This window comes from Gymnogyps californianus, chromosome 5, assembly GCF_018139145.2.
Source record: "Gymnogyps californianus isolate 813 chromosome 5, ASM1813914v2, whole genome shotgun sequence".
In the NCBI taxonomy this organism is placed as follows: domain Eukaryota; kingdom Metazoa; phylum Chordata; class Aves; order Accipitriformes; family Cathartidae; genus Gymnogyps; species Gymnogyps californianus.
In genome coordinates this window covers 7,927,382-7,952,960 of record NC_059475.1, presented here as the reverse complement: position 1 = coordinate 7,952,960, position 25,579 = coordinate 7,927,382, and the positions used below count along the sequence as shown (strand labels likewise).

At 39.4% G+C, this 25,579-nt stretch overlaps 1 protein-coding gene across 1 annotated transcript in view; it reads left to right on the top strand.

Moving 5' to 3' along the window:
* The window catches only part of MPPED2 (metallophosphoesterase domain containing 2), a 109,804-nt gene extending 86,595 nt beyond the window's left edge, over positions 1-23,209 (top strand). The window contains exons 5-7 of the mRNA XM_050897841.1: positions 16,972-17,087; positions 19,752-19,865; positions 23,008-23,209. Coding sequence (XP_050753798.1) covers positions 16,972-17,087; positions 19,752-19,865; positions 23,008-23,126 — 349 coding nt within the window. The 3' untranslated portion in view covers positions 23,127-23,209. The remainder of the gene's footprint in view (positions 1-16,971; positions 17,088-19,751; positions 19,866-23,007) is intronic.
* Positions 23,210-25,579: the final 2,370 nt, after the last annotated feature.

Genomic DNA, 25,579 nt, shown 5'->3' with positions numbered 1-25,579 from the left:
GTGAGCAGTTACTCAAATGGAAGAGAGAGCGTAAGCAATATTTAGGTGTTAATTGGTAATATAAACCCATCTATTTTTCTTCTAGTGGTTACCAGCTCTATGACATGAGCAAGCCTATATAAAGAAGTTGCCTTTTAAAGGCAGAAGATTATTATTTCATTACAGCAAGAAAAAGAGATTTAGAAAAGAGAAACCCAAGTTCAGAGTTTGATCTTGAAGTTGTCCTTAGAACAATTCATTGTAGTTAATAGAAATACTCACATAAGTTAGGATAATGATAAATGTTACCATGGTCTTCTCCCCACTGTCACTGAAAGGAAGGCTTTGCAGATTCTGAAATCCCAGTGAGCAGGAGGCATCATCTCCTTAAGCAAAAGTTTTCTGAAGGATGTTTTCTCTATTCTTTTATCAATACTGTCCAAGCCTCAGTCTATTAATCCTCATAAAATATGTATTACGGCCACATGGCTCAATCTTCTGTGTTGCAGGGGTTTTATTCCTGTCAGTCTCTCACTAACCTTAGTGAGATAACCTGTGGTAGTAAAGTAAAAAATATTTGCAAGATTTGGCCCACATTTAATAATGTGTGTATGTATATACATACATACATAGATGTATACAAAGTTTTCTTAACCTGTTCTCTCTGTTTCAGCCTGCGTGAAGTCACATAGCAGAGCTTACCTCTGTTACCATTCATACCTGGGAGTGGACCAGGAGCCGGGGCAAAAGTAAACTTTCACATTTACCAGGCATGGTTCATTGGAGAAACCAGCTCTGTTGCTTTCTTGTGCCTTTGCTCATCTGTCATTGTGGCAATACATAGTGACATTTCAAACTGCTAGCATGGAAATAAGATAAAAAGTGTTTGGGACAACTGGGAAATTTCATTTAGACAGAATGTCAGACCCTAGTCTCCAGTGAAAATACTGTAGGTTTACCATGTCCAGCTTTGCGATATCATTTGATGTGATATTAAATCGGAGGCCGGCCATGAACAGGAAAGCAGTTGAGCCTGTTCAGTTTTAGTTTGTCGTACAATTCTGGTACTCCTGATCTCTGTTCATTGCAAGAGTAAGTTACAATGGCTAACCGTTTATAAAGGTGTTTTGAAAGCATGATTCTCACAGAAATGTCTTTTCATTCCTTGCATTACCTTGAAGTCTGAAAAGTTTGTTAAGTCTCTAAAAACCTTGTTCTGGCCCTCGTTCTTGTGGATGGAGTTCATGCTGGCTAACAGTTATTTTGCTTTGCACAGTAACCTAACACCGATATTTCAGGACAAATAGGCACCAGCGTGGCTCCTGAATGAGTGAGTTACATGTATTCATAAGCCATTCCATTCATTTCTCTGACATGGAAAAAAGGGTACGGCTGCTTTCATCCTGCTGCCAGCCCTTTTATCTCTAAAGAATCAAATTTCAGGAAACCTTTCTGCCTAGGTCAAAAATTCAAAAGGATCCTGTAATATTTAAAAAGTTTAGCATCTTAATTCTCATAATTTTAAGGGAAATGTTTCTTTTTCCACCGAGAAGACAAAACAAAGCAGCCCCCCAAAACAAAACAGAAACCAATGAAAAAACCTAAAGCAAAACACAGGTTTGGAGATGGGGGGTTAGTAAAAATGTGTTCAGTGTTACTTCACTTCCTACTATTCAGGACAGCGCATTGTTAAAACTGATGCAGTGTTTATACACGTTGTGGTTATGGCTATAGTCGGGTCTATTGTTGAAGGATGTTATACAGACATTTATCATAGTATGTCAGTAAACCCATTGTAAAAATGTCCTAGTAGTTAAATGAGGCTTAGATTTAATGGGGCTGTAAGAAAGGACCGTTTTTTTTTTTTAATCATACTGTAAATAAGGTTCCTATAGCAATGTCATTGGGATTAACGTGTAGATTTTCTTTTGTTTCAAAATAAGAGCAATATCTCCGTGAAGTTAAGCAGGCAACTTAAAGAATACACTTTTACAAAGCCTTTGAAGAAATAGTTGCTTGGTCATACTCTGACTACACAATGATAGTAAATGAAGATGTGACATTATAAAAAGTTCAAACCTCCCACCCCAATAAACTAATAGTACAATCTAGGTAAGAAAATCCTAACACTAATAAAATACTATGTTAATGGCTAAGTAATACATTGTCAATGGCAGAAAAACCCTCTTCAATACTTTTTAAAAAGATACTCTCTTAACATAGTTCAAATTTTTGTGCTGCTTCATATGCTAATGGTGAACTGGCTTTAATACATGTTTTTAACACTGCTGCCACTGAGAAATGTAAAAATGAGGCTCGTAACCATTAAGATTTTACCCACCAACATTTATTTTTCTTGTAGCTGTGCAAACAGCCATCTAAAGCTCCAAAAGGTAGTCATTTGGACCACATTTTAGCTTTCTGCATTTATTTTCAATCTGACATATTTTCTGTGAAGTATAGAGGGTGTGCCTTATGTTTAAATTAGAAAGTATGAAACTATAAGGGGAAATAAATATAATTTTAACCATTCGAAAGGACATTGTCAACAGCAGAAGATTAGGAAGGGAAGAGCGTCTTAATTATTCTTCATATGTTTCTTTTACGGTAGGGGTGCATTGTTATCTTTAAAGCTGTAGTTTGATGGTAAAGCTTTAAGTGAGTTTTGCCATCAGAGAAGCAGTTCCTGCACTGAATAACCAGTCCTGAGCCCAGTGCTGCCATTCTCCAGTCCTATATTTGTGGTGTTGAAGATTTGAATTGTGTAAAACCAAATAACTGAAAAAAATCTTCCAGTTTTTTTTAAATGCGGGTGACATCAGTGACCCCAGTACCACCAGAAGGGAGCTGTGCCTGTGGCATGGAGGAGCAGGGAAGGCTCAGGAGAGAGGCAGGAGGTTTTCCAGGTGGTTTTGCTGCCAAAGAAAAATATCTTGCTGCAAGCGTCTCCCTCTAGTCTTTGTAGATGGAATTGTGCTAGTCACTTGCGAGGGACAGCTGTCCCCAGCGCAGAAGGCAGGACTACTCTGGGCTCCTGCCTTTCTGACAGCCTGCTGTGAGCTCCGGGATGGAGCGCAGCTGCCTGGGAGGCTGACTCTCCCAAGTGAGAGGCACAGAACTCAGTTCTACATCATTTGATTCCAATTTTAGTGTTGCTGGCTTTAAGAGGAAGATCCAGACAATGGAGTATTCTTAGGGAAGGAAAAAAAAAGATCATTCAGGATGAGGATATTTGGATCCATGGCAGCAGCCATAAACACAACAGCTTTCCTCTTCCACCAAGAAAAATTTTGACTTAGCCAGGGACTTGCATGCCCTGCCAGTGTCCGAGGTTCCCTTTTGGCAGTGCATTTCCTTTCAGCTGCTACATTCTTTGCTTAAACCTTTCCGAGGGCATTGCTAGGGGCGTGATTCTGAGTGCTTTATCCTACACGAGTAGATTCCTGCAGCTCTCTATTTAGAAGGCTATTTAATGTTAGCTCTCTATTCATTTGGAAATAATGGTGTTGGGAAAAAAATTAATTAAAATGGCTTCAGAAAGTAGTTAATTATAAAGCCTACCATGGCCTGAAGTATAAAATACATTGCAGACTGAGAAATCACGTAGGGGTGCATTACTAAAATAATTAATTTAAAATTTTACATATATCACCCACACAGCAAATGCTGTGGCTGCTGCTAAAATGAGTCCAGTGCCCTTCAAAAACTGTGAGCATCTCTTGTATCTCCCACTCACTCCCTTTTAGATATGCTTGTTTTCTGTCTTTACTATGGGCATGCACTCTGTGTTAAGAACATCAATTTTGTGGAAAGGCTTTGGGTAAGAAATTAAATCTTCACCACATTTATTTTAGCATTATCATTGTGTTTTGTGGAGCCAGGGTTTAACTCATTGAGTGCCCAATCTAACACAGGCAAGAGGTGCACAGACCTAACTGCTACCTGTGCCATGCTTCCTTCATCTGGTGCAGCTTCTGCATTGGTCTGGATCAGTTAGTGTCAGCTGTTAAACTGGTCTTAGACCATTTACAATCCTGCCAGTTCTCTCAAAGGATAACAAGAGATGTCGGGCTGCATGGGTGTGCTGGCCTTATACCACCATGGGGTCCCATCAAGGCAACCCTTTAAGTTTAGCACTGTTGTACCAAATTTAGGGCTTTTCTGTGCTAGTGCCACTGTGTTTGCCTATATATGGCAAATAGGAGTGAAATATTGCAAAGCCTCACCTTTAAGTGCAGGAAAATAGCTCGTGGGGTTTGGTGTTTGGGGGCAGTGGGGGGGTGGTTTGGGGTTGGTTTTGTTTTTTTGGTTTTTTTTTTGTTTGTTTTTTTTGTTTTATTTTTGATGAAACGAGAACGTGTCCTGTGCAGTTTCTGGTTTTGTGCTCACATCCAAACCGTAGCTGCCCTCCGGTAGCTGTCAGTAGGCTGAGATTCTTGCGTCTTGTCAGTCTAATTTCTAGTTGGTGCAGGTTCTTGACATTCAGCGCTTTATCAAACGTAGGTTGCTTGGCACCTATTACCACTGATCTCAGCATTGCTAATAAACAGCAACGTGAAGGCCATATTTTCTGGTTCCTGTCAGACCACTGCTTTCCTGGGTGAAATAAAAGTCCTATTAACATGCTCCTCCTCATTGGCTCTGACAGTTTGATTAATTAGGCCCCCTCTTTAGATGACCTCTGCACTGACACGACAAGGAGGTGAATATAAAATGAATAGTTTGCCCACATAATGGCCTACTGCAAGTTTCAGATTTTTATCAGATCAGACTGAAGTCTGGGGCCTGTATTAAAACCTACAGTATACAGCAATATATGGCTGTGGGTTATGATCCGCAGGCTTTACAACATGGTTAAAGAATTAAAACCAAACCAGTCCTAGCCATCCTGATATATTGACTTCTCCTCTAAGAATTAATCTTTCCTTTACTTTCTTGACCATACAATACAAATCTAATTCATTTACATTATCAAATAAAATGACCTTTTGTTTTCAACAGATTTTTTTATTGCCAGAAAATACAGTATGTTAACTCTGTGGTTATTCAGCCTCCCATAAAATACTAATGTAAAGCCATTATTCTAGTGCCACTCTACTTAAATGTCAGTCTGCCTTTCTATTATAAACCACTAGTTCATAGGCTTGTAACTCATCAGTAAAAAATTTACTTCAGGTGAGAACTTGTAATATGAGCTCTCAACTTTGCTTTGGAAGTGTATTTTTTTTAAAAATATGAGTGTATATGATCCCAAGGGGTGAATATGTAATTGTGAACCTATAGCACGGCATTTGTAGCACCAGAAACATCAGATCGTGCCAGCACGTTGCCCACCGGACGGTTCCCCCTGACGGGAGCTGGTGCTTTGTGGTTCTAGGAGAAGTGGTTTGGTCAGCCAGCTCTGCGGAGGTTTTTGAACTACGTTGCAGTCCAACTAGGAGGCAACTCAGGCTTTTCATAAAACCTCGAGTTTTGACTGGTGGTCAATGAGAAAGACATCTTCCCTACCTCTTTTTTTTCTGCTGCTTGCTTGCACTTAATTACGTTTCATTAACACTTTCTTGAGGGGAATTAGGTGTTGCATGTGGCCTTGGAGAGATGTGGGGGTCAAAATCCTCTCTCCATCAAGGTGAGAACTGGAAAGAGCATGAATAGCATTTTGTTGATCAGGTAGAGTCACTGATACTGAGGTAAAAATTCTACTACATTCTAATTAAAGTTTTCATGTTAGTTTTTTTCCACCAGAAGAGTCAAATTAGCTCTCATTCACTCTGTGGTAATCTGCATCTCCCACAAACCTCTTTGAAGGGACAACATGAAGGTGGGTGAGCCTAAAATTAAATGTTGCGTAAATTGACCCGCATGTAATCTGAGCTCCTTGTTTAATGATCTTGAAGCCAACAAAAACGAGTGACCTGTGCTTAAACAGATCCTTTTCAATTAAAATAATGCTCCTTTTACTTCTGTGATGCCGAATGCTCTCTGCAGTCTTTTCAGCAGCTTCTGCTTCTTTTATGACGTTCATATGTTTTTTCCCTCAGTCTCTTCTGTCATTTTTTTTTCTTTGTGTTCATCTGTTGATCAAGTAACTGCATTACTTTAATGGATTTGCTAAATTGACTCATACATAAGACAGCTCCTCCAGGTAATAACCTGAAAATGTTATCTTATGTTGTTGGGGTCATGCTTGAGTGCTACAGCATTTGGAATTTTCGTTGGTTTGGGAGTGCATTGCACCATTTCAAGTGATTTGTTGGACTCCTTGTCACAGGCAGAGCAACAGGATAAATGTATTTTTATACATATACACACAGACGCATACGTTGTATGCATGTAATATCGGGTACAGGATTTTTGTACGTGTGAACTTAGTTTGCATACAAGTCTCCTGAGGTTTCCTGAGCTGAGAAGGAGGTGTGATATGCATTTGGAGATCCATAATCACCCCTTTCCCCAGATGACTTCCCCCCCCCCCCCCCCCCCATTTCTTGGTTGACAGAATTTGACAAATAAAGTAACAATGTTTTTGGATGAAGATTGGCCAGGAGTTGCTAACTTCCCCTTCCTGCAGACTCCAAAGTAGGATCACAGTTTTCCGTAAAGGTGAAATTTTGAGTAGGCCAGATGTTAAATTTCTGCACAAAGCAAAGGCTGTAATAAATGAAGAAAATGAAGCAAATCTACATATCTTCTAAATAAATGACATTTCCTAAAACTTAAATAGTAAACCAGCATTATTGCTTGAAGTCTAGCCATGATATTTTATACTTTACCTAAATGCTAAATAAGCATATATTGTCACACTGGAAACTCTGATTGTTTTGGCTGTTTTCATCTGGTTAGTGAGGGCAAGCGACTTTACATCCAGCTTCAAGAATAAGCTGAAACGGAAGGTAGCACAGACTTCAAACAAACAAGAAATGCTGGCAGTATCCTGTAGCATAATTATAACTAACTGTTTCCATTCTTTTCTGTAAATTTTCAGAAGATTATATTACGAGTTCCCAGAATTAAATATTGTGGGCTATGTGTGCATGGAAGACTAATAGATATGAACCTTGTTTGGTTTTCCTACCAGGCATACTGGAAAGTTTCAGTTTCTTCTTGAAGAATGCTAAGCATCATTTTGAGCAAAACATAAATAAAAATAGTGATGGTATTTATAGACAAACAGCACCATCTGGCAATAAGCAATCTCAGTGTCTGATTTTAAGTTATTGGAGTAGATTAGAATAATTGACTTACTATTAAAGACTAATAGTGAAAATCATGGAGGGCGGCATTCTGTGTCTACTGTCTGATTCACTTTAAGCAAGTTACTTAGGCATATATTCTGGCAAATTTATTCTTGGTGTAGTCAATCTAGTTCTATACAGTACCTCTATAAACAGTGCTCTATCTAGACTGTTCTGAGGCTAAATTAATTATTACTTGTAAGGTACTTGAAAAGACTTTTTGAAAGCCTTCGAGTTCCTGTGATTGTGATGTACATTTGTGCTTAGTGGATTTTTTTGGTAGTTTTTTACTTTCAGAAACAACAAACTGATTTGTTAATTCTGGAAACGAGATCAGGAAAAGCAAGTGCAACCCAGACATCCGGAACATAAGGGCACAAAGACCAAAATCTTTTCTTCTTGATGCTATGTGCTAGAGCATGGAAGTGTGTTATATGGAAAGCTCTAAAGCAATGCGAAAAGCAGAGCTAAATTTGGCTCTGATGTAAGCCCACTGTTTGAGAGACTTTATAACTCAGAGTCCTTTTTGGGTGCGTACTAACCATAGTTTTACTGTGAGAGATTAAGAGTACTGGTGATGGGTTTCATTCCTAGGGTGGCTCAAAACATAGATGTGATATCTAGCAGGTATTCCTGTAAGCATAAAACGGCAGGTCTCTTGTTTTCAGAGGATTATCTTCAGAGAACAACAGGGTGAGAAGAGTGCCTTCCTTTCAGGTAGCCCAGCTATTGCTTTTTCCTCCATCATCTGTGGCTGGGTTTTGCGCCATGGCTTATAGAGATAATGACATCATCTCCCTCATTTGTTAGTCAGGATTCAAATAGGTAGGGCCTGCAAGAACTGGAGCTGATACAAGGACTGATGATGGGTGTATGGGGGGGCTGTGGCCCCTCTGGGCAGCAGTGAACTGGTACATTGGCTCAGAGGCTCTCAGGGAGTCCCCAGCCAAAACTAATCCTCTGGGGGAAGGCTCACCTTTTGTGTTGGTGTTACTGAGGTACATACATTATATTAAGAGCAGTATGGGGTGCAGATGTAAAGTGACGTAAAGGTGCTGAAACACTACATAAAAATATGTATCTAGAATTCCTCTGGTTTGTGGCTTCGGCATGCATTAATTAATAAGCAGTCATGTTGTTCTCTGACCAGCGTAGCCTTTTGGAGGAACTACAGAGACTCTCTAGCGATGCTAAAGAATTCTGTTTTAAGTAGCATTCAGAAACATGAAGTTTCTAGAGGCTGTTTCTTAGGAGGAAGGACCAAATTCACCAATAGGGCAGGCAAGCATAACTTCTTTTCAGTGTTTTGTTTGTTATACTAATTTATATCTGGCAACATTTGTTTCACAATTCACTGAAATGTAGCTTGCTTGTTTTAAAGGTAGCCATCTTTCAGTTAGTATTTTCCAAATGCTACATTTATGAATATATAAAATATTCAAGAGAAGCTACTGGATGGAATTACACCTGTACAGATTTTGCTTTTTTACATGTCAAACACACACGCTACCCCAGTGGATCAAAAATATGCACAAATAAGTGTGTGTTGGGGGAGAGGTCTTTACTTCCCTTTTGCTTTTGCTCTACTTTAATTTGTGTTGTCATTGCAGAAACAGGGCTACTAGTAAAACCCTCTTCCAGATCTAGCTGGGGTGGAAGCTTTGTCAGTTTACATTTCCTGCATGGATAATACGAAGCATGTAGAAAATTAATTTAAGATGTAATACAGCTAGCGTATGATGATCATGTTTACTAGAAGAAACCAAGCATTCAAGCATCATTCTGTAACATGCAGAGTTGCTGAGCACAATTGAATCAAAATTTCAGCCAGCTGCTTTTTTTCCCTTTTGTTTCCTCTTTCCCCCTGGCCTGTCCCTCAGAATGGACATTTGATTTATGTTGTGGTAAGCTTCAGGACCAGAGAGCTCCTTCCTCTAGATAGATATTCTATGATTCTCTATGTTTCTACAAAGACCACAAAATTCTGCCAGAACAATTTGAGGCATTCAAGCTCTTTTCAATACTGCAGAATCCTTTGACACTTCAAAGGTGCATGTACCCTGCACAGGGATGCAGTATGGGCATGAAGGGGAGAACGTGCCCACTCTGGAACAAGAAGCGGTTCTACAAATCAGTCCAGCATGGTACTTCGTAGGCCTGAGCTGCTGCCACAGTGCTCCCGTCGCCACGCAGGGGAAATGCAGTGTAGTTACTGTATGGACTCAGCTGAGGCTGGCGCTTATCCTTCAAGCCATCCTCAACCATATGCAGCACAGAAATATGCAAGGTCTAATACTTGCTTCTATTAGTAGGCCTTTGTAATTATGTTCTTTTTAAAAGTAGAATGAAATTAGCCCTTGAGTCAAGTTTGAATTATTTTCATATTTTGGGGATATTACAATATCTCCCAGATCTCATTAAGTAAAGCCCTAAATAAAATAATTGCAATACAGTTAGGGATTGGAAAACCTCAGAGGATTTGGGGGAAATTTCCTCTTTGATGAGCAATTCAGATACTTAAGCAAAGGTTGCCTGAGTCATAAACTTTAAAAATTCATCGACTCCCTTCTTCTCCTTTCCAGTGTCCACTGGCTTCCTGGTGTTGTCCCCTCCTCTGCTTCATTTTATATTCTTCCCCTCTGTCCTCAGGGGACCCTGTGCTCTGTGTCCTGCTGTCCTCCGTGTCTTGTGATCCTCCATGATATTGCTGGCATTTTAACCTCCTGTCTGTCTGCTCCTTTGGCCTCAAGTTTCTTAAACCGTGGCATGTTTATATGTGTTTCTTTACACAACTTTTTTTTTTTTTTTTTTTTTTTTTTTTTTTTTTTTTTTACATGCGTCTTCCCCACAGAAGATGAGTTGTGGTCTTAAATACTCTCTCTGGTGCTCTGGTATTGTTAACGCAAAACATGTGAACTGAGCAGACATTTTATGTTCCTCCTTCAAAATGCATCACTAACCATTCAAGACACAGGATAGAAGATGCCAGTGGTTGGTGTGGGCCATCAGAGAAACCAAATACTGAAAGGTATCCACAGAGGTAGTAGGCTTTAGATTTGGGGACCAGAGCTCAGTTACCTGTCAATAACAGTTGGGGCAGCCTGGAGGCAGCAAAGGCGGAGATGCGCAGAGAGCAAGAGAGGGAAGAACTGCAAGATGCAGGAGGGAATTTTTTTCACATACTGTATTCCAGCCATATGGTTGGCTAAAGGTGCACTTACTCCTCTATCTGTCCCTGTTGTAAGCGATAATCTGGTCTAGATCAGCACATCTGTGGAACGTGCTGACTGGCAGCAGTTGAGCTCCTACCTTTTTCTTTCTTACCTCTCACAGATCCAAGCATGGGTCTCTGTTGGACAGGAGTCAAAGCTAAAACCTCCATTGACCATTTTGTACAATCTGAGGTAGAAATTGAGAACAGCTTGGTGCAAGGAGTATACCAGGTCACACTAGCTTGTCATGATGAGGTGGTTTGCTGCAACTTTTCATTGTGGAGGACTGCTTCATAGAGAAAAAGCACGGTGTGGACTCTTTCCCTCCAAACAAGGTGAATGTGTGGGGGTTGTGTTTCTCAAGTGTTTTGTCATTTAGACAACCAGCAAGTGTTTAGAGGTTGTAGTATGTAAGTTGAAAGAGAGAGCTAAAACCTGGGGGGAAAAAAAAAAAACCCAAACAACCGGCTGCTGTTGAGGCTTCAGGGTTTTGTAACATTGTAAAAATAGCAGAACTATGTTTTAGAGTCTTCCTGACTCCTGTGCAGATCAGTAATAAGGAGATACATACAGTAACATGGCTAACATGATCACAGTACTAGTAACCCACTTTCATGAGAGCTTTAGCTGTTTAAAGATGCAGGGTAAGCAAAATCCCAAGGAACCAAACCCTGTGATGCTTCTTTCGGTTGTGTATTATTGTCCTCACTTTCTAAATGGGACACTGAGGCACAGCAGGTAAATGCTAGTGGGAATGAAATACAGCTCGAGCCACTAGACTCTGCCTTTTACTGATATCACAACATATAATGAGCACATTTAGGAAATCATTTAGCCTTTAAGATTTCCTGGTTGTTGTTACATTATGAAAAAGCATTTGAATATTCACTATAAGAAAGAGCTTAACCACAAAAATGCTTTTGTAGCACTGAAGGCAAGTTTCAGAGCCTTTATAGAAGCTCTTACCTTGTAAAATGTGCTTCCTTAATACATTGTGCACTTGCCCTACTCAGCCTTTTGTTTCCGTGATTACACACGCTCTCCTTTTTCCCCTTCTCCCTCACCCCACGCTACAATCCCTTTTTGTGTATTCCCACTAGGCACGCTCTGTCCATTGACTGAATGGAGACGGGCACGTGTGTGCTGCTCTGCCCTGGCAAACATTTGTGTGCGGCGTTCGGGGCGGAGGGAGGAGGATTGAAAGGCTTTTCTTTTCTGTGCACAAAGGTCACTTTTTTTTTCCCCCTTTGCAGTTTGTTCTCTGCTAGTCCGCTGCACTGCTGCCGCTTTCATCTAGGACTGTAATAGATACTTTGGGGATATGTTTGTAGGCTAGTCCTGTAGCTGAACAAGTCTAGGAGTGCATATTGGTGTCCTGTCCCACCGTTTTTTGTTCTGCTAATGGAACTGTCTCTCTCCCTCACGAGCGAGGTCTGTGTGTTCAATTTGAATGCTGACAAAAATAAAGAGCATTTCATTATTGTTACTAGTTGTGTAGAAGTGCTTCCTGCTGCGATGCCTTTTAGACACCCCCTCGGCTGTTACCCTGTGGAAGGAAACAGACTGAGATTTTTGCCTTCTGTGCGCTTTACTCATTGGATTAAGGATAAAATTGAAGCTTTCCCAAAAGACTGGGTAGCCTTAAAAATGAATGAATACACAGGATTAAAAACTTGTGAGATTATTTTTTCTAATCCTGTTTAGAAGTCACTATTGAAATAAGTGGATTTACTGGTGGAGATAAAAGGAAAACCTGAATCTAGAAGGTCTCATTGTACATTTACCTCTTGAGTTGTTGAACTCTGAGGATCAGGTAATTAAATTCACGAGCCAGAGAAGAGATGAAAGTAGGTAGTAGGGGATACCATCCTTTAAAAATGTTAAAGTTCCAGAAGGAGTTGAAATTCCTGTATCACCTGGATGAACTTGGCCATGGCCTTGTGTCTCCTGTTTCCCCATGTGATGGTGTTGCTTCTGAGGTGTACACACCAAGGAGTGGTTGTGATTTTGTGTCATAAAATAATGATCCATCACTGTGCCTTTTTTTTTTTTTTTTTTTAAATGTAATAGTAAAACCATAAAAGTTACTTGGGAGAAGGGAGATCCGATCACCTGCTGAAGAGGCAGATCTCTGCTGTTAAAAGCAGATGGAATTGTGTGTCTTGTCAGGAGGTTCTCCCAATGCACCTGCAAAAGGAGAGTAAGTTTCTTGCGAAGCTTAAGATCCCCTCCTTCTTGGTATTATGTCAAGTGATGTCTACGTCTCTTGCAGCACAAGGTGTGAAGATAATATGCAGCCTACTGCATAAGCGTTCTCTTAATTACAGAAAATGTAACTTCCAGAATGCCAGGTGGAGGGGGATCTGTGGGGATTCCTGCATAGAAATGAAGAACTGAAGAGAGTGACAATGGGCCAGGTGTCTGCCTTTCACGAGGATATTCCCTGTGTCACATCTGGTGCCAGCATAACTGCTATCCCTAAATGATAGGCTTTGCAGTCGGGAGGGCTGAGCTGTCAGGTGAACCGGGGATCAAGAATTACTGTGACGGTTTGATGGCAGGTGAAGGATGCTGTGAAGTGTAGCGTGGTTCTGACGAGCAGAGGCTCAATTAGGTTCTCCTGGATGCAGGCTGACACGGTGGGCAAGCGGGACCTGCGTCACGCCAGGCATCGGGTACGAGGAAGCGATCTGGTCTGTCAAACGTAAAATGACAAAATCGTTTGTAATCTCTCATTACTAATCCCTGTGGTTTTTACTCTACGCCTCCCTTGTGGCATTATTCAACAGCTGATAGCTTTCTTTTCTTGCCAGCTACTTAAAAATGAAGTATACTATTAATCGTTTTAGGATTTAACTGAAATCTTTTACTTAGAGCTTCACAGGAAGGAAAAATAGGTCAGATCTTAAATATGGTTACTAATGACTAAGGAGCCTTTACTAATTATTTGCACCTGATTGCAACTTATCACAGGTGGGTGTAGCCAAAGTTCATTGTAGACATTTTTCCTTAGATACGAGGTGGTTTCTCCCAGTAAGTAATCAGCTTGAGAATATGTTGCGGAAGGCATGTAACTGTGCACAATTTTTTTCCTCTAAATTATTTAGAGGTTGAGAGCAACTCTATTTAACTCTTACATATGCAAAAAAGGGCACTAATAGGAGTAAAATATCCCTATCCAATACCCCTTGAATAGGATGTACTACTTACCTACAGCGCAGGCTTTGTCTTCCTGCACACGTTTAAAGTTTGCTGGGGGTAAACAGCTATTCATCTGTCCACTCACGGGATTCACAGTACATCAACTCCATTTTGTCTGCACTGCAACAGTGTAGTGCAAACATCGGATGACCTTCCTTGTGATCTCATCTAAACCTGAATCTGTGCCATAAAGCTGTTTTTCTTCTTGGTGTTGTTCTGAACACATCCTCTTTCCTCTTGGCTTTCTGGTGAGGCCTGAACCACTTCAGAAACGCAGGGACTCTCGGTTTGCCTAGTCAGGGCACAGTATGCTCGCTGAATATGCAATGCAGGTTCGTGTTTTAAATGCCTGAAACCTAAATCTGTACTCCAGGTGTCCTTCCAGTCATGCCTGCTCTTCTCCTGGATTTATTAATTTCATATGAAAATATTTAGTGTATTAAAGAAGTACTTGACCATCTTTTTCTGTGCACATGCTGCATAATGGGGAAGGTTTCTTGAAAGTTTTCTTACAAGTCGATTCCCATGTGGTGCCTGTTAGTCACAGCTAATTACAGAGGCTGGTGAATGAAGAATATATTGGAGCTCAGGTTCCCCTCCTCCTCCTCCCCCAGTGCTTCAGAAGAAAATAAAATAAAAAACCTGCAGACAAATCCAGGTTTTTCTGTGGTCGTAGTCTCCAAAGAGCTCCGGAGAGATCACAGATGTGGTTTCACATTTCAGGTTTAACTATGGTGTAGTAACTACAGTATTATCTGCAGGAGAAATGCAAGTGGGGAAAGAATCATTAATTGACAGTGAAGAGTTCAACCTGTGTGTTGTATATTTGGTTTTTTAAGCAGCTGAATGTTTAGCCAAACCGTATTTTAACTTTTAACTGCAGCCCTGAAGGTTACGATAATCTTGATACGTTAAAACCTAGGAACATTATAGGAAAGGAAATTTAGATACATGTTTCAGAAAGGTCAATCATAGAAAAGCAGAAACACTTGTGATTTAGTTAAAGCTAAGACATGCTTCAGTTTTAATTCAGTTGCCTACAAACCTCCTGTGAAGTACACTGACCTTACTTTACAACATATGAACTTTTTAAAATGTTTCAGTGGGCATAGAGTAAGCCAGCAGTGAGAGGTGAAATTTCATTGCTATGCACGAGGAACCCATAGCTTACATAAAATGTTTAACGAACATCTAATTTTCCTGTCTTTTGTTAGCGTTCATCCAGTATCCAGGAAGTCTGCTAGGTTGAATGAAGTATTAGTTCAGTAGGACTACAAGGGGTATGTCTAGTATTTGTTATAAGGCACCAGTGACCTTCCTGCTCCTATATTAGCAGCGCCTGCTGTTTTCTGATACTGCTGATAGTCAGGAATTCAGACCTGTCCTGGTTTCAGCTGGGATAGAGTTAATTTTCTTCCTAGTAGCTGGTATAGTGCAGTGTTTTGGATTTAGTAGGAAAATAATGTTGGTAACACACTGATGTTTTTAGTTGTTGCTAAGTAGTGTTTATACTAAGTCAAGGATTTTTCAGCTTCTCATGCCCAGCCAGCAAGAAGGCTGGAGGGGCACGAGAAGCTGGGAGGGGACACAGCCAGGACAGCTGACCCAAACTGGCCAAAGGGATATTCCATATCATATGACATCATGCCCAGTATATAAACTGGGGGAGCTGGCTGGGAGGGGGGATTGCTGCTCGGGAACTAACTGGGCATCGGTCAACGAGTGGTGAGTAATTGCATTGTGCACCACTTGTTTTGTATATTCTAATTCTTTTTTTATTATTATTATTATTATTGTAATTTTTAATTATATTATTGTTTTCTTGCTTTCTGTCCTATTAAACTGTCTTTATCTCAACCCATGAGTTTTACTTTTTTTTGATTCTCTCCACCATCCTACTGGGTGGGGGAAGTGAGCGAGCGGCTGCATGGTGCTTAGTTGCCAGCTGGGGTTAAACCATGACAAGACCATACATATAATTGTGTATACTGTTCACTGGTCAAATTATTGTCTCTGGAAAACAAGATACATTAATTACAAAAAATAAAAGTTAGAGATGTAATCTCAGCAGGAAATTTTCACTTAAATGCATATTTGAGGCTGAAAAAATGCATAATTTAGAGGGTACAGGAGGCAGGTTACGTAATGAAACAATGTAGGACTCTTAATGATCTCCCTTTTTTTAACAGGTATGCTTTTCTTTAAGGTTGGTTTGTGGTTGTTTTTTTCCCCCCAATTCTTATTTTTATTTCCAGAACTGCAGTACGCAGAAGACTGCAAGAGTAGCTTGAACTCTCAGAAAGATGGCCCCAAATGACTAGGGCTAGGACAGGAGTATTCTACCTAGAAAATGAAGCAACCCAGTCTAAATCTGTTGCCTGAGCTCTAGGAAACACACATGTGGATGAAAACGCTTAAAATTAGTACAATACTAAGAGCTGTATAAAAAGTTGTTAGTAACAGGTGTAAATATTATAGTATCTTTTCAGAACAATTGCTCTCTGTACCTACCTGATAAGGAAAGGCTTTATTGTAACAGACCTGCATCAAAATGATTCAATTTGGCTGTTATACATTGAAAAAGTATTCCTGGAAGGTGTGCTTTTCATTACTACGTGCCTGGGTTAATGGATAAACCAATGTCTCAGAACAATGCTACGCTATGATGGTGGAGACTGAGGATCTCCATTTTCCTTAATTTCAAATTCATTTAGTGTACGTTATAAGATCTATTGAAAAAGTCACTGTGAGGCTAAACATTGTGTGATCAAGACCTCTAGGAGGCTCAGGAGTTCAAAGCCACGTTATGTGACAACGTTCTGATATTAAAAGTGCTAAAAGGAGCAAGTTGAGTTTAGTGAAATACTGTAATACAGATGGTGCTTATAACTGCAGCATCATACAGCCTTCCTGTTGCACTGTTAACCACTAGCTGCCCTGTGCTGTGAGAAATTGACTCTTGCCTCCATAAAGTTCTGAGATTTTTGCTTGTTTTGGTAGGTAACATAAGGATTTTGTATGTTTGAACATCCCCAAACTTTGGAAAAAAGCTTTAGATTTAGACTATGTTATTTTAACTTTTTTCCCTTTCTCTCTAGTGAGTAAACGCCCCCAGGGCTGAATACTCTGCAAGTACAAAAAGAGCATAGGGTATTAGTCTAAATTCAAGCATACAGATTAGTGTATGTATGTATTTGAACCAGTTTGTTTTGCAGGCATCCCCTTCAAAAAGGCTGTCTGCAATTAATTGTTGAAGCACAGAAATTGTTTTAATTTAGAAAAATTGGAGAAGGGAAGAGATTTTTATTTTACACTGATGCAGTTCATCTTATTTTCCCCCAAAGGACACCGTGGTTTAATGGATGGGGCTTTAACCTACCCAGAGGTCAGTCTTTGCTAGACAAGTGGAACCTTATTCCTGAGGGAATTGATATACTAATGACACATGGACCTCCCCTTGGTAAGTGAAACAAAAGCTGTGTGTGATTTTTTGCATGAGAATTTTACTTTCAAAATAAGCAAAATTAATAATGCTATAAGCTATACTGTAATCGCACCCTAACTCAAAACTATGAATTTAAAAGCCTTTTTGGAAGAAGTGTAAAGTGATGAGTAGGCTTAGCAGATCTGTTGAGCTTCCAGATGTTTTCGTAATAAAAACTAAATTTTTTGTTAAACTCAAGCTAGGGAAGATCAAATATCTGACTCCATAGCCATTATAGTTTGACATTTTATTTAAGAACAGTATTCATCTGACAGTTTCCAATCCCTTATGACTTTTCAGAGATTGACTAAAACTTTTAAAACATTTTTCCACTACAGTGACATGTTATCTTAAGGTTTTAGAGTGTGCAGTCAAGAGCTCAGGAGTATGTAGTCACATAGTCTCCTTGATAATGTCCAACAGTAGTTTTAAAGATACTAATTGGCTTACAGCAAATTTGTGAAGGAATAAAATTATGTTCTCAGATAATTGTTCCTAACTCGAACTAATGACAGGTGAGCACAAGTCTATGAATGCATACTTTGGTTTTTTCATTAAGTAGTTGAAGTTTTTCATTTAGTTAAATTTTACTTGCCTTGTAAACGTGAGTAATTCACTGATCCCCATTTTAATTATACGTTCTAAGTTCTGATGGTCTCAAGTAGACACTAGGATGATCATTCAGCAGAGTCAAGACTACTCAGTTTTGGCATATCTAAAGTCATTAAAGCCCACACTAAAACCGTTTGAAAATTCCCACTATTTTTTCCCTATCCTGTACCCGACAAGATAGTATCGCATATTATTTACTGCTTTTCTTTAAGACACACGTGGCAAGCAGTCTAGGACCATATTTTAAATATTTCAGTTGGTTTTACAACAACTGAGCATCTGCCTTTTATAAATATGGCTTATCAGGATAAGAAAGTGCGTCAGTCTCTTCTTCATTACCTTTACTGTTAGTAGACTGTGATTTTGTCAGGGTTTTAGTAAGCTCTTGAAATCCAAGGGGTCAGATCATCACATGATCACATGAAGTCACTGACCTTTGAAATGGTAGTGAATATAAAAAAAAACTTCTCAGAATTGCAAGGTGCCATTATAAAACAGCATTTAAGTGCTACCAGGCTGGCTCGGTGCTCTTACAGAGCTTCTCAGTGACCGTGGAGTCAGGAATTAATGCATGCTTATGTTTTGTGCCACAGTTAAGTTGAGAGTCAGCAATCTAAGCAGAGCTAAGGAAAAAAAAAGTCCAGAAAGTTTTTGACCAGTAATGTATTTACAGCTCCTTTTATATCCTGGTTACTTTTTTAGTACTACTTAGAGAACGTTGTAAGACGATCTGCAAATTCTCTTTAATCTTACTAGAGCTACCAGTGTGCTGCTTTGATAAAGCAGCGGTACACCATCCACTGACGGTGGAGCACACCGGATATTGAAAACCAGCACTTTGAATAGCACTCTTTTAATCTGTTTATTTTCTCAAAGAAGCAGAAAACCCCACAAGCGTGTTTATAATGTTTCATGGGTGCCATTTTAAATGGTTTGCTAATCCATCTGCTCTGAAATGGGTTCATATAGAAATACTGTGATGCTGCAGACACTAATGTGTGCTTTAATTGAATAAGCATACTTAAATTTTGATTTTGATGGAGATAATGAAGTTCAGTTTCAAAAGGTTGGCATTTTAACTACAGACACAGATCAGGTGTTAGTACTGTGCCTAAAAGGAGAGGGTCTAGGTCTCAGGCTGCATGATAATATTGGCAAAATGCTGCTTTTTAAATTACGTAAATATTAAGGGAGGTAGAGCTGTAACTGGACTTTCTGTTCTCTCAGTCAAGTTCATGTCACAATATGCTTTTACTACCTGGGATAAACTTGGCACAGGGTATAATTACTCTAAAGTCAGTAGAACGGTGCTACAGTTGGATATAGCTCCTGATTTCCCTTTTACTCCTCCTCATTCATCTTGCCCTGCTGATCCTTATCAGTGCTAGACCAGGCAGCAGACCTCTGTAATAACTGATGTCAAGTCTTGTGCATTTGTCCATATCATCCATAGGACTGAGTGGCAATGCAGTCAATTAGCACTAGCTTGTTGGAAGCTATTTTGCTACATTGCTTGTTGTTGGTGACTGGGGGCTCAGAAGTAACGTGACACTTGCAGACCGTGGTCCTCTGGAAGTTGTGGGAGACTGTATTTTAAATCTTTGGGGTGGCAGAGGTATCAAGTCGTAGATCAGCTGATCTTCCTGAGGTGTTTCGTTTCTGGAGTAACCATGTAGCTGGCTTGGGAAGCTGACTGCTGTTAAGAAGAGCCAGGGGAGAGGGAAGAAAAATCTGCAGCAGTGCCAGGAATAAATGTCCCAGGGTTTCAAGGTGGAAGATGAGTTTAAACCTATAGTTTAAAAAACCAAATCACACCCAGAAAAATATTAATGCAGATGGAGGGAGGAAATCTTAAGGAAGACAAGGTGACAGTGAAACATTTCTTAAAAGCCATTGTGTGCTTTAATGGAGAGGTTACGACTACAGATAATGTAATAAACCTTCCATGAATTATGACTTCCTGAAAGACTACGTGAAACCTTACCTGAATAGAGAAAATTAATCGTATTGATTGCATTTCGCCTTTAGGTTTTCGAGACTGGGTTCCAAAGGAGCTGCAGAGAGTGGGTTGTGTGGAACTGTTGAACACTGTGCAGAGACGAGTAAGGCCCAAACTCCATGTCTTTGGGGGGATTCATGAAGGTAAGGAGCAGCACCACTCCCCTCTTCGATCTCAGGCTGATTTCAAAGAAGCACATTTTGATGGTGTATTGCAAAGGATGTATAATAGCATATTGGACTAAAGTAGGGAGGGAATTGAGGGAAGTGATTGCATGCACAGCACTTCATAAATTTACGCCAGAATTAAAACAGACTGGTTCAGAAACATGTGCTACATTTAGCCACCTACATCTTTCACTGTGCAAAGGTGGTTCTATACAGGTTATTTGAAAGCAATTCAAGTTTTGACAAACTTGGTTAGAGAAACAAATGAGATTCCCCACACTTGCAAGCCAAAATGAAAATTATCCCCATTATTCCAAGCACAGGAGCCAAGAAAGGTGCTAAAAAAAAAAGAAAATGGAAGACAACGTACTGTCTCAGCTCACCTCCCTCAGCGTATAAGGAAAAGCAGAAAGGAGGGCATCTTGAGTCAGACATCAGGAGGAGAGGTTGCCAGCACTCACTTTGCATACGTTTCTAAAAGCATCCTGTAGTACAGTTTGTACTGTGTGCTACCTTCCAGCAGTCTCATATTTTAGAAGAGATATTTCCCCACTGTCAGTACCAGATCAGGCAGAGTGTGAAGCTTCAGAAACAATAAGCTCAGTATGTGGCAGTGGAAGAGACTGAGAGATTAAATACATTTTGGAGATACTTAAATATTTAATAAAATTTTGTAGCTTTCATGTGGCTGAGACACAAACACTAGGAGTTCTGCCTGAGAGGGTGTAAGACTTTGTGACCCTAGAACTCAAAATTACACATTAAATGCTTTATATTGTCCCCCCTGGAGGTTTCTCCATTGACTCTAACTAGGTTCTCCATAGCCTTAAAGATTTGGAGGACTTCGTAAAAGAAAAATTAAAAAAGGACAGCTTTCTCAACTAGTGTTGGTGTTTTTTCTGAAGCCCTTGTGACTTCATACAATGAGTTTCATGCCTGGAGTCTGTAAATAGTTTATAATGGAAATACTGACATGACCTTAAGTATAGTGGCATAAATAGCAGTCTTTTAATGCACCCAGGAAAAGATTGGATATTTTGTATAAATATTAATCCTTGCATAGTAAGAATAAGTGAATACAGCAAGACTTCCAGCTAAAACATGTAAATTGTCTACAGCCTTTGTAGGCGCATTGGATGATGAGACTTCTACTTGTAATAGTGTTAAGCAATGGGAGAGGAGGGTATTTTAACGTACAAGATCATTATTATGAGAAAGCACTGAGGAACCACGTGCAGCACCTTGCATTTAAATCTCATAGGAAAGGTAGTAGCACATATTAAAAGTGAACGTTCAAATAAGTTCTTACAAGAATACTAACAAAAAAGTCAAAATCCTGTTTAGTACTTAGGCAGAAGACATAAGAATGGCTTGTTTCAGTACAGAAAGAAATAGCCAAGTTTTAAGAGCATTATCTTACGGTGCAATTAATTCTCATCCAACTCCAGCTGAGATGAACATGCACCACATTCCATTACATCAACGGAGGCTATACACACATTTTGGTGATGCAGGGTTTTTTTCCTGGTTGATAAGCAAGAACAACCACAAACCAAGTTTTTTCCCACCATGAGATGATCTAAATCAAAATTGCCAGTCTAAATAAATAAAGTAATACAGGCGGACAGCACAGCAATTCTGAAGTGATTATTCTTTCTGATAGACACTGTGGGTAGCTGTATTTATCTTAGCTTTCAGACAGCAGTGATCTGTACTGTATCATAATGGTTTGAAAGAAAAACATTTTTTCCCCTGTGGGTTTGCGATGGGAAGTTCTCTTCCTCCATGAAACTCAGATTTTTTTTTTTTTTTTTTTAAAGTACATTTGGTGCCAAATTCTTCCTAGATTTTTTCTGCCTTCTTTGTTAGCTTTTTGTGGATATCAGCTGAAAACAATGGCAAAGCTTTCTCTCACCTTTTGCAGTGGTGGAGCTGGAGCCCCTATCTCCTCATCCTTGAGAGAATGTCTGTAAGGGGAGAGCTTCTACCTTCTCGGTATCTCTGTACTTCTATTATCACTTGTTTTCGCACCTCACATTTGCTGAATGAAGGCTCAGGTGTGACTCAATTCATGGGTTGCTATAGTTTGCTCCACTTGCCCAAAAGTACTGGAGTGCGTAACCCTCTGTTATGTCCTATTCCTGTGCGGCAAGTGGGAGAGAAGATAGAGGCCAGCAGAGAAACAGCATTGCTGCAGGTTCCTCAGGCGCACTCTGAACAAGAGCATTGCTGGCCAGATGTTTAGAAGATGGAGAACAGTCCAGCATCCTGAAACTGATGCCATAGTGTTACTGAGGAGTCAAGTCCTTGGCATGCTGAAAAACCTGCAATTAATATTCACTTTTGTTGGGGAGCGAGTTACCAAGATCCCTTCATAATGAAAAGCAGTCATCTATTTAACCTTCACCTCAATTTTCTGCATAAGCTAGGGGCCATCCATTGACCTCCGGTAGTGCTCTGTTGTGTTTATAGCAGGAGATTCCTTTCCTTAGTCATAATTTTCACTGATAAATAAACTATATATATATATACACACACATATATATAAAGTAAATATGTATGTGTGTATATTTTTAACCTGCTAATGAGTTTCTGAGGTTTCGCAAGCCAGTGTGAACACCAGCTTGGCAGTCCTATGATAAGGAACTGGATGATAAGGGCTAGCAGAGGGAAAGTTTACCGGGTTCGGTTCATTGCCCAGAGAGGGGTTTTTGTAGGCAAAACCAAAGTTACTTCTAAATCTTTTGCTCCTGATTGGTCTTTTTCTTATGACAGACATTACAGGCATGCAAACTCCAGCTCGCTAATTAAGTAATTAGAAAAAGTACGTGTGTGGTTTTTGTCTCTGTTTCTGCTGTATCCAACTGCAACAGAGGATTTTCCGTGGGGGGAAAAAGTTCGTACATAAAACAAAAGCGTCAGTTCTTATTTCAAATACAGCACATTGTATTTTTTTCAATCAGGTCTTTGTGGCAGCTTTCAAGAGCTTGTGTCATTTGGAAGGGATTAATTTAATTTTCTTCCAAAGCATTGATCCCACAACAAGCTTTCAGTGCAGCTGCCCACGGGCAGTATCGTTTGTTTATATTACAGTAAGTGTGACACATTCTCCCTACAGGTTATGGCATTATGACAGACGGTTACACAACGTACATCAATGCTTCAACGTGTACAGTAAGCTTTCAACCAACCAACCCTCCAATTATATTTGACCTTCCAACCCCTCAAGGATCATGAAGCACTACTGCACATTTGGAACTGGGGAAGGTCTATAAACTGCCATTTTCTAATTATAAAACTTACATTCTGTTACATGTTTATTTCAAAATTGGGGGGGGAGGGGAGAATTTGGGGGAACCATGGGGGTTTTGTTTTGGGGTGGGTTTTGGTTTATGGTTTTTGTTTGGTTTTTTTTTTTTTTTGTAAATTGCTGGTACAAAAGAAACGAAGAAAAGTTAGAGGTTGTGCTTTTTGGAAATGCAGCATTCATTTTAAATTGATAAAGCATTGTGAATTTGTAAAATGAATTTTGTTTTTCAATAAATTTGCCATTGTAAATTGTTATAGTGTTCTCAAAAGGACAGCCAAGCTTTCTTTTAATAAGTGAGAGACCTTATTTTAATATTATATTGTAAGCTAAAAAATAGGCAGCATTTAAAAACACCCAAATTTGCACAACTTATGTTATTGTCGGGGTTTTTTAAGTGTCTTCTTTTTCCCTAGGTCTGAATGTTAGCTTTTCATCTCCATTTATATCAAACTTTTCTAGTAGCACAAACAATATTTTGGGGTCCATTTACCTCTTGATATGTGTGCATGTACTGAAACTTGTTTCTATTAACAGTAGAATGCAGCAAGGGGAGAATAGACTTCTCGGTTGTTTGTCTCTACCTGCTTTATACGTTAAAGACTGATATAGATAGCCACAGCCTGTATGTGATATCTACCTTTTATTGTTTGTTTTTAAATTATTTTAGCTTTAAAAGACTGGGGGTGAAAGCTGCAAAGAGCAGGTATTTCATGCAGTAAAAAAAAAATGTAAATGCGGACTCCTTTTAAATATGAATTTATATATATATGTATTTTTTGTGCATTATAACTAAGCTAGGATTTAATATTGCCAGTATAGCATCTGCAAAATTATGCTGTACAGCACATCTAAATTATGAAGGATGTGACACATTTTCCAAGTGCTCAAGGCCTTCAAGAGCCCGAGTTAAATCTTTGTCGTAGTTCAGGCATGTATAGAGTCAAATGGATACAATCAAGCCTAACTAAAATAAGGCTTAGTTGTCCTTTATATTTAAATATTCTTCTTGTCTTTTTATTTCCTTTTTCTTATTTTGCACTGTGTGTAAATGCAATCTCGCTAGCACAAAATATTGTTGCAGATAGTTATTTCTGTTCTACCACTGTAAATGCTATTGAGCTTTGTTCTGTTTTATGTTACCTTGTTAATGGAATTTAGAAAAGCAGTTGTTTCTTTAAATTTATTGTGATATTATATCTAGCGGCCTTTATATGCAAATAAAATTGCAAGATTTTTAAATATGTGGTTTAAGGGAATTTTGCATTTTTCTGTGGCATTAACAATTTGGGGGGGGCAGTGATAAGGGTAAGTAAGAACTTTTTCTATTTCTCAATAAACTTTTATTCCTTACCATTCATAGGATGTCAGTTGGGTCGATAAAGCACTCAGACTTTTCCTTCCTTTTCTCTGCCATCCATCTTTCCATTCCTTTTAGTCAGAAGAGATTTTGTCTTCAGATGTTATAATTCAGTGCAACCAAGTTTGCACAGTTAAGCCTTGTAGGATACTATTCCAGATGACATGAGGAAAAATTGATTAGGCAGTAACCTTTGTACTTCCTCACTTGGTCATTAGTACCGAGCTGCAGGTGCCTTATGCTTATCCACTACGGGTTAAGGAATGAATAGTCATAGATGAAATATATCACTTTTTATCTGGATCTCTTCTCAGTTTTGTGGCTACAGCGGGATCCACCCCTGGCAAGAGAATTGCAGGGGCCTGTGGTTCAGTGTGTGCCAGTAGAATGGCAAACGCAACAGGACCTGCTGGTATTGCTGCAATACAGTTAAGTATATAATAACAGAATCTTGCTCAAAAATAGAAGTTATGGCTGTGAAAATCCGGTTTCAAACATGAGAAGATAAGGCACTGTTTTCATGAATCTGCGTCTGCAGTAACATGAAACAAGACCTGGAGAGCCACAGAGTATTCCCATTTATTTTAGCAGGTTATTAACTTTTGACATTATTTTGATACAAAGGTTATAGACAACAAATTCTAGGCTCTTACAGCAGAGTGCTACTTAGAGAACTGCTCCTGGTGTATTCTGATGCAATGCGCATTACACATAACCATGGAGTTAGGCTGAAATTTTCAGATTTATAAGGCTGCTATACTGAAGTCTTTTCTGGGAAAGAAAAGTACCTCTGCTGTACCTCTTAAATCTAGTTCTTGTTTTGTATGTGGAATTTCTTGTCAGGTTTCTGTATGGAATAGATAGGCACCTTCACTCTTTAATGATATCTGCCCTGCTTTGCTTGCAGTGCTGGTTATTTTATCAATTGAGCCAAAGGGAAGAAAGTCACCAAATATCAGTCCTTCCTTTTAGATGTAGATGCAGGATCTGTCTTGTGGGGTTTTTTTCAGCTAGCAATGGGAA